This window comes from Hipposideros armiger, unplaced genomic scaffold (genome assembly GCF_001890085.2).
Source record: "Hipposideros armiger isolate ML-2016 unplaced genomic scaffold, ASM189008v1 scaffold_8, whole genome shotgun sequence".
NCBI lineage: Eukaryota > Metazoa > Chordata > Mammalia > Chiroptera > Hipposideridae > Hipposideros > Hipposideros armiger.
The window spans coordinates 2,689,114-2,698,040 of record NW_017731358.1 but is presented as its reverse complement, the minus strand read 5'-3'; the positions used below and the strand labels follow the sequence as shown (position 1 = coordinate 2,698,040).

The 8,927-nt window shown below is 40.2% G+C and overlaps 2 protein-coding genes across 3 annotated transcripts in view; one reads left to right on the top strand and one right to left on the bottom strand.

The window, feature by feature from the left end:
- Nucleotides 1-366: 366 nt before the first annotated feature.
- CEP19 (centrosomal protein 19) lies at nucleotides 367-5,221 on the bottom strand. Of its 2 annotated transcripts, none has more exons than XM_019651754.1 (3): nucleotides 4,989-5,221; nucleotides 2,318-2,514; nucleotides 367-1,699 (listed from the first exon to the last, which is right to left on the bottom strand). In XM_019651754.1, exons 2-3 carry the CDS (start codon nucleotides 2,445-2,447, stop codon nucleotides 1,338-1,340), a joined length of 492 nt encoding a protein of 163 aa, XP_019507299.1. In that variant the 5' UTR covers nucleotides 2,448-2,514; nucleotides 4,989-5,221; the 3' UTR covers nucleotides 367-1,337. The 2 variants fall into 2 exon arrangements, with proteins under 2 accessions (XP_019507299.1, XP_019507292.1); XM_019651747.1 differs by having other exon boundaries at nucleotides 4,885-5,220.
- Nucleotides 3,506-8,927, top strand: part of PIGX (phosphatidylinositol glycan anchor biosynthesis class X) — a 20,146-nt gene continuing 14,724 nt past the window's right edge. Inside the window, exons 1-3 of the mRNA XM_019650806.1 lie at nucleotides 3,506-3,532; nucleotides 5,277-5,589; nucleotides 8,046-8,109. Coding sequence (XP_019506351.1) covers nucleotides 3,506-3,532; nucleotides 5,277-5,589; nucleotides 8,046-8,109 — 404 coding nt within the window. The remainder of the gene's footprint in view (nucleotides 3,533-5,276; nucleotides 5,590-8,045; nucleotides 8,110-8,927) is intronic.

Here is an 8,927-nt window from a genome sequence, read left to right as displayed (position 1 = left end):
AATTCCCCAATAAAAACCTTAAAAAAAAATGTACATACCCAGCAATTCCTGACTAGGCATCATTTATAATTGTGCACGTGCAAAATAGAAAATGTACAAGGCTATTTGCTGTGGCATTGTTTGTAATAATGAAAGGGGAACACAACCTAAGATCAACTTTTAAAATACATCATCTACATCTATACATTGGAGTACTATGTAGATATGAAAGGATCTCCAATGCTGAAAATTCTTTGCTACCTTTGGCAAATATATATATGAGACACGACCATCATTAAGTCCCTGGTGATATCACTCTAAGAATGATCCCTTTCTTTAATGAGGCTTTCAATGGTAAAGAGAGTAGGAATGGACAGGTAGAAAGAGTAATTTTTACAATTTTATTTAATAAGTTATTTCCTTGCAGAATACATAGGATTTCCACCAATTAAATAATAATCTAATAAGAAGGTATAGCTGCACACACATAGCTTTGTTCAACAAAGATCTTCTCTTTGTAAATCCAAGCTCAATAAGCCTAAACTGGCAGTGCCTATTGTTCATTTATTATGGGTAGAGTTCCCATTTTAAAAACAAACCTCTTAGTTATGGGAAGAGGTTTGGGGTTTCAGAATGTCTTTGGTATGTATTTCCTGATACCGGAGAGGCAGAATTCCACCGCTGTCCACCAAATGACATGCGCTTGCAGCTTCAGGGCATTGTGTAGGAGTCCTCTTCTACTCCAGAGTTAAATACATATAAAACAGTTAAATACTTATAAAGATATAATGCATACAGGGTAGTCCCCTGGTAACCATATGTGCCTTCCAATCTCATCAAACTAAAATTTGCTGTTTCTCAATTAAAATTTTCGAATTCCTATCTCTTTACTTACCCTCCCCCCATTCTCTCCCCTCCCAGTTTCTCTCATCTGGAATCCTATATAACCTTCTATCCAAATACCACCATTTCAAAAGTCACACAAAATCTCATTTCACCAGTAAAGGACAGTCTTTCCTGGCTATTCTACTCTACAGTAATCTAGGCTCTTCCCCTCTTTAGCCATTATCAAACACTTGGCTTTAATCTTTTTGCTGCCAATACTGCTAATTAGTTTTTCACAAGTTTTTGACTTATTTTCCAAATAGATTGTAAGCTCCTAAAAGGAAGACTCCTACATTCTGTTTTCCCTATATTCCTCATGCGCCTATACAGTAGATGCTCCACATGTGCTGGTCAATCCAAATATGACCCCACATGTACAATTAGTGTTCTGTACGAATTTTTCTAGAACCAATCTACATCCTCTGTATAAGCATGGATTTTCTGCTAGCCCAATACATGTTTTGTTTTGGGTATCAGAACTCGTCAGCTGACTCTGTGTCCCAGCCACAGGACTGCAGTTGCTCATCACGTGGGAATTCAACTTCGATGTCATAAACAAAATTTGGATCATCTTTCTTCTTCTGATTTTTCTCAAAAAGTTCATCCATGATGCTCTTCCTTTTGGCAAGTTCTTTGTCATCTAGTTTGTTCAGGTCTTCCTCAGGATCAATGGTTGTTTCCCGTTGAATTTGTTCCATTGTTTCTGCCAAACTCTGTCCCGACAAGTAACCTTGTAAAAAACTGAATAACCTCTCTAGCTGCCTCAGGGACACTTGTTCCAGGTAACTCTTGTGTCGTGGATTATTCTTTAATTGTTCAGCAGCTCTGTTGCAATCTAGGAAGGAGAAACAAAACTATATACCATACATATACACCACAAACTATCGGTGCACCACCAACTACTGAAAACGCTATCTGCCATTATAGCCATGTAGCTAAATGGCTTTTATGGAATGAATGATTCTGCAGAACTATTCCTTTACATCGCGCTTTGAGTGTGGTGGGGGAAGGAGGTATGTATTTTTGATTTCCTTAAAATTACTTTGAGGAGATGTTAAACACTTTCGACTGGAGAAAATGTCTGAGAAGAAAATATAGTATTACAGCTTCAGATATTAGTACTCGTACTAAGAAAATATCAAGACTACAAATAACACATTTGGAGGGAGAAAGGAATTAATATTATTGAATAATGCTATCTCATTTAACCCACACTTCAATTCTGAAAGGGTGGGATTATCAATTTCCTTTCACAGGTTAGGAAACTAGAGCTCACTGAGAGTAAGTAGGTTATTTAGCCAGGGTCACACATCTACCCTGATAGAGACATGATATGAACCTAGGTCTGTCTAACTATGAAGGCCATGTCATGCCATTACATAAGACTCAAATCATTCGTATTAAGTGATTTAGAGAATACTTAAGATAGGAAGCAAGATAAAACACGAGGCACCTGAAAACTTTGAAAAGTTTCGGACGGGCATGATGCGCTGGCGACTTTTCCCCTCCATTTCATTCTCATAGATTAAGATAATAGCTGGAGGCTGGAACCTAATTCCACATTTCTTGGCAGTGCACATCATTCTCACATACACTTCAAGGTAAATCAGAAGAAATCTGATGAAAATGTGTTAGTCACATAATGACTTCCTGCAAGAGGGAAAAAAAAATTAAGTGTTGGATAAATCATGCTCCTCCCTACTTCTCCCCAGCAGATTTGGCTCCAGTCCAGTTCTAGAGATGCATGCTCCGCCTATCAAGCTCAACATTTCAAGAGCTACCGTGAAAGTTCAGCTTGGCCCTGGGTTATCCTTAGTCTATTGGATCTCTGATTCATTGAGGGGTTTGTTCATACATGAGCCTGGAAATGCAGTTCAGTTTGGATCTCTTAGTGTTCTGTACTCTTAACCAAAGATTGTATACGAACCTGTGAGTCAGCCCAAGAATCGACTTACAGGATCTTCTTTATTTACCAATTAAACAAGTATGTACAAATACCCTCTATGTCAGGGGACTAAGAGTTTTTGAACCTTAAACATTAGATCCTGAGAGGTTCACCAGACCAGGTCTGTCTCCTTTGTACTTTCCCAATCATCTTACTCATCAAGTTTTTTGTAATTACTTATTTAATCATTTATCTTCCCTTCTATTCTGTATGCTTCATGAGAGCAGGGAACATATCCACTGTTTCAATATCCTGGCACAATACCTGGAATGTAGTAGGCATTCCTACAAATTTGTTTAATTCAGTGTATTAAAATAAGACAGCTGTTGTACATCCTCTAAGTTTTTACAGTCCAGAAATCTAATAAAAAAGACAGACCAATGCAAAAGCAGCCTCAACATATACAAAGCAATCAAGTTGACATGATTTTTAGTTCAACTTATTTGTTGCATTGTGTTTTTTCAGCTACAAGAAACACAGCTATTTTGCAGGTTAATACTTTGTAATCCCTATTTCCTCCCTGGTCCCCAATGCGAAAGTAACTGAATTATAGGGACTGCTTCAGATGTGACTATATTATTCTCAGGAAGGTTTGCAAATATCAAGGAACCTAGAAGTAAAGCAGCATAGGGTAATGATATCTTCATAACTTCAGTTCCGTTAGCGAATCAGTATAGGGATATAGCTAGTAAACACATGTTCACTACAGAAAATGGGGTGGAGGTAGAGCAGGGAGAGGAGGAAACATAAAATAATCACCCTTGATACCTTCCAGTCTTTTTTCTAGGCATATAGGTTTAATTTTTTAACTATAGTATGTTCTTATATGACACATACTATTTCCTGTCTTTTAAATTTAACAATCTATGTCAGGAAGCGTTCTACTAAAATGCTGATTTTTATATGACTGCCAAATGTTTGTCCTATGGGTATACCATAATCTATATTATTCACCCCTTATTGTTGGATGCAAGAATTTTTACTCTTAGGAAATTAATCATCTATAAAGAACTGCTTTTTCAAATTTCTGAGCTCTGCCTCTGATCTGATGCTATGATCCCACCCCACCTCCTTTCTTCTTATCCTCCTCTTCTTCCTCCTCTTCCTCTGCCTCCTCCTCTCTCTTCTTTTTTTTAACAATTATGGGGGCTGGGTAAAAAAGGTGAAGGGATTAAGAATTACAAACTGGTAGTTACAAATAGTCACAGGGATATAAAGTACAGCATAGGGAATATAGTCAACAATAATATTGTAATAACTATGTGTGGTGCCAGGTGGCTCAGTTGGTTAAGAGTGCAAGCTCTGAGCAACAGGGTCGCCAGTTGAATTCCCACATGGGCCAGTGAGCTGTGCCCCAGCTGAGCTGCCAACAGGTGGGAGAATGGCTCAGCTGGTGGGAGCTCCTAACAAGGTTGCCGGTTAGACTCCACAAGATGGTGGGCTACGCCCACCCGCAACTAACATAGAACAGGGTACCTTGAGCTGATTAGCCTTAAGTTGCCAAAGGGCTGCCGGATGGCGACTGGACTTGGAGCTGAGCTGACTGCGCCCTCCACAACTAAGATTGAAGGACAATAACTTGGCTGTTCCCCTTCCTCAATTCCCCAATAAAATCTTCAAAAAAATAAAATGTAAAATAATTCTACAAAGCTTATTATAAGAAGTAACTATTGTCCGCTGCCTTTCTCCTGTCCATAGGCAACCAGTTTCGATTCTTTTAAGCGTTTCTTCTAAATTTATCTCCATATTTCTTAATAGCATGCTGCTATTTTCAGTTTTAGAATCTTCTGACATCTTTCGTTTTTGAGACATCCATCCTACAGTCCTGTCTGTGTTCTGCTCCAATCTGCAATTGATACCCTCTAGGCCTACTTACAGATTCAACTCAATTCATGCAAAAAGATGGCACATTTACCCAACTCTTCTTCCTAGACATTGATATTCACCCCGCGGGGATCAGTGACTGCCATTATCTAGCTAAGCATCCCCCACAGCACCTAAAAATTTTGCCAACAGGAAGACAGACGATCCTCCCCCTACTCACGTCCCCACTAATGCAAGGCTAACTTTTTTACCCTTAGAGGAGTACATAAAATTGCATCTTCTCCAGGCCAACGTCTGAAACCTCCATGAGGGGGTTGTTCTGACCCAACCGCAGTGCACAGAGGCAGCACTTAACTCGACTTTGAGGCTGGACGGAGCCTGGCGCTGCAGGAAAAGGCGGCAGCCACAGAACCGCAGACGTGACTGTGGAGTGAACTGCCAGGCAGGAGGCTGGAAGTGGAGGTGGAGAGCGGGAGCTGGGCAAGCCTCCTCCCAGGCCAGCGTGCGTGGGTCCCCGTAGAGCTGGGGTCCGGCGGAGCCGTCCCCACAGCAACAGCCCTGGTGCACTCACGGCGCTTGCGTCGATCCTCGCCCCGCCCCCGGCCCGGACGGCGAGGGGCGGGGCGGCTAGGGAGTGAACTAGGTCCGGGGGAAGGCATCCTCCCGCGACGCCGGAATTTTGGGAACCGGGACTGCGGGGAATCTGCGGGACCGAAGGCGTGCGCACACCGAGGCTTCCGGCTGGGTCACTAACCCCGTGGCAGCGCGGCGTGAAGCGTATGCAGCCTTCTCCGTCCGCATTTCATTCAGGCGCGCTCCTCTCGGGCGCGCGTTCTCCGGCGCCCTGGCTGCCCGGGCCGTGGCCGTCCGAGTGGTGGCCTGGCTGCTACTCTGGGAAGCGGCCGGGCTCACCTGGGCGCCCGCCACGGCCCTCACTGCCGCCTCCACCGACGCTGGTAAAGGGAGGGACGGGACTGCGGGCTTTGGGGCGGGCTTTGAGGGCCGAGTCGGTTGGGGGCACCCCGAACTCCTGGATCCTCGACCTGCGCGGTTCGCAAAAGCCCTTCACTCTGCCCCGTCGCGCGACCCTGGAACTGGAGGGTGAGCTGGAGGAGGTTAAAAACAAAAGCGACGTGCCTCCTTTCTCACGCCGGTCTTCCGTAGCTCCCTGGTCGCTCTTGGAGAGGCGGGCTTTGTGGTTGCGAGGCAGGACTGGCCGCACTATTACTAAAATATTGTGAATGGAGGCGTCTTGGGATGCATGAAGCTTCAGACCGCTGAGGGGCCAGCAAGGCCCCCGTGCCCCGTGAGGTGCGAGAATCCCAATCCAGAATACAGAGACCCCGGGGCCTTGGGGAGGGGAGGACGAGTTGTTTTTGTCTTACAAACATTTTTAATAATAGATTGGTTTGGTCTGGGGTTTCTTTATGATTCTGGGCTGCGCAAAGCGGCTCGATTCCTTTCTTTGGGCCCCAGAACGTGGGCTTGAGTGCTGTGCTAGGTGCTGTGGATCCAGCCCTGAGTTAAACTTGGCCCGAACCCTCGTGGAGCTTTCATTGTCGTTGGGGAGACAGAGTCTTGCAGTTGTGGTATTTAGAATCAGTAAGAACATTTGTTAGAGAAAGTCAAGTCAGTACAAACCACGTGAATTTCTCCATCTGTAAAATGAGAATATTAGACCAGTATCTGCCAGTGCAGCACTGCTTTGGTGTGTTTACATATTAGGTTTCCAATTTTTTTTGAAGAAAAGATTATGAAGCCGAAAAGAATTTTTAAACAACTGGACTTGGTGATCTCTAAAGACCCTGTTACAGCTCTGGTATTTTGTGTTTAAAAGGGGGTCAATTTCCAGGGCCAGTTTAGGCCACAATAACCAAATAAAGTAATATTTAAGAGGAAAAATCCTGAAGGTGAATTCAGGTGTAACACATTCATTTTGAATGATTTTTTTCCTTACAAATCTTAAATAGTCTAGTATTTGCTATTCCGTTTGTAAATTAGACTTTCTAACATCCCAAGATGAATGTGATTTGTTACTCTCTAGTGTATATTCCAATAGAATTAAAAAACCTATTAATCTGACTTTTTCCAGTTTAATATATTGGTAGATATAAACCCTTACTCCCCACTAAAATTAAACATGATGAAGAAACATCTGGATTTGTATAAGAGATTCAGTAAGTTATTTGGGAAAAGATTAGATAATGTTTCTGCAAAGCAAATAAGGATTTCTTTAAATAGGAGGGTGGAAATATCTTAGGCTTTAAAAGTCAGGCAGATCTTGCTTCTAATCAGTCTCTTAACTTAGTTGTGAGATCCAGAGCCAGTTAGTAACTGTTTATAAGTCAGTTTTCCTCTTTTGTACAAATGCAGTGATTTTGCCTGCCTGTTTTGCTAAGTTGTGAAAATTAAAACACATGTGAAAGCCCCAAATAGATGATGTTGTATAGATATTTAATAAATGCTATTTTCCCCCTTCCTTCCCTTGTATATTACAAATGTTTTTATCTGCACGTCTTTTGTTTTTTCATGCATGTTTTCAGGACTACATCTAATGGATTAAGCAACATACAATAGTATATGGTTTTCTGTGTGTTTGTTTTAATGTTCTTCCTACACACTTCTAGCTTTTGAAAATGAAGTTATGTAGCAGGATGCCTGGCAGAGTTGGTGATGATTAGTAACTGAATTTTTAATTTTATGATGCTGACATTGAGTAATAACTTTTCTGTCTGAATTTTATGTAGAGTCAGTATAGTGAGATTTCTGGCTATTCTAAGTTTATAAAGGAACCCTTTGAACTTTTGAAAAAGCCTTCAGTATTTCTTTTTTTAAAACCCTCCCAACATCCCCACAAGGCATAAATGTACCATCGTCTCAATTTTATAGGTGTGGATGGTAGAATACAGAAATTGCCAGTATGTATTTGATAGAAAGTTTCAGTGAACTGGGATTAAAGCAGATATCCTGGCTCCCTAGTCCTTCTGTTTTGTTTTGTTTTTGTTTTTGTTTTGTGTCCTGGGATCACCTGAATAAAGTAATATTAATAACAAATACTTATATATAACACTTACTGTGTGGTAAGCCCTGTTTTAAGTACTTCTAGATATTTAAGTTCTTATGACAAGAGGCAGAGAGAGAAACTATTTTATAGCTCAAAGCCACACATTTGGGATTTGAAACGAGACAATATAACTCCAAAGTCAGTGTTCTTGACCCCTGTACTGGAGGGGTTGAGGTAGATTTATATGTAGCTTAACTTGCTTAAGTTTTAAAAGTTTTTGTTTTATTCTTAGGTTGGCTAGATTTTCCAGTCGTGAAGCCTATTTCAAACAATTATTTTCTAATTATTTTAACTATTCTTTCACTGAGTGCTTATTTTATTTTTAAAAAAATCTTTTGGTTCTTATAGGCATAAGGGCCACTTGTTCTGAAATTATTTTGAGGCAAGAAGTTTTAAAAGATGGTTTTCACAGGTGAGTTGCCCAATGAATTATACTTGCATCATAATACTGTTTCATATAACTTAAAGCAAAAAAAAAAATTCAATAGTTGAAAAATGGATAAACTGAAAAGTCACTTTCTTCAAGTTATAAGTGACATATTTATTATATGTGGTTACACTTTGAAATAATTATTAAAATAACAGTGGAGAAGAGGAGAAAACAAACATTTATTATTTACCATACATATACAAGTATTATATATATGTCCAGAAATTATATATACAGTATTCCATTTAATCTTCACAATGGTTTTGAGATAGATGATACATTACTTGTTTTCCAGATGAGTGTACTAAGGCTCAGAGAATTTAAATAATTTGGTAGAGGTTAGGGTGGTACTGCTCTGATTCAAATTTGGGACTATCATACTCCAAAGCCATGTTCTCAAGAACTAAGATATTATTACCATTCTACATCACTATTTCTGATTTACAAAACTTGGTTCCAAATGACCAAGCTGTTTCCAAAATAGAAATTATCCTCAACAATGAATATTTGTCAGTATTGAAAATATTTAAAAGATGTAAAAAGTTGTGGAAACTGTTCCTCAAGAAAACTTTCCAAACTTTAAAGCTTCTCAAGGTGATTACTTTGAAAGGAATCTCAGATATTTGATGTATAAATTCTGATACATTTATTTTTAGTCACTTGAAGCTAAAATATTTTACTCTTCTCTCTCTTCAAAGTTAGCCTACATGTAAATGGCTAGGATTTATATTATAGTAGAAAGAATGTGTGTGTGTGTGTGTGTGTGTGTGTGTGTGTGTGTGTGTGAGAGAGAGAGAGAG

Coding starts and splice junctions, on each gene's coding strand:
- CEP19 (XM_019651754.1), bottom strand. CDS start 2,447: ATGATGTGCACTGCCAAGAAATGTGGAATTAGGTTCCAGCCTCCAGCT. Junction 1,700..2,317: donor AAACTTTTCAAAGTTTTCAG/GTGCCTCGTGTT, acceptor TCTCCTTCCTAG/ATTGCAACAGAGCTGCTGAA.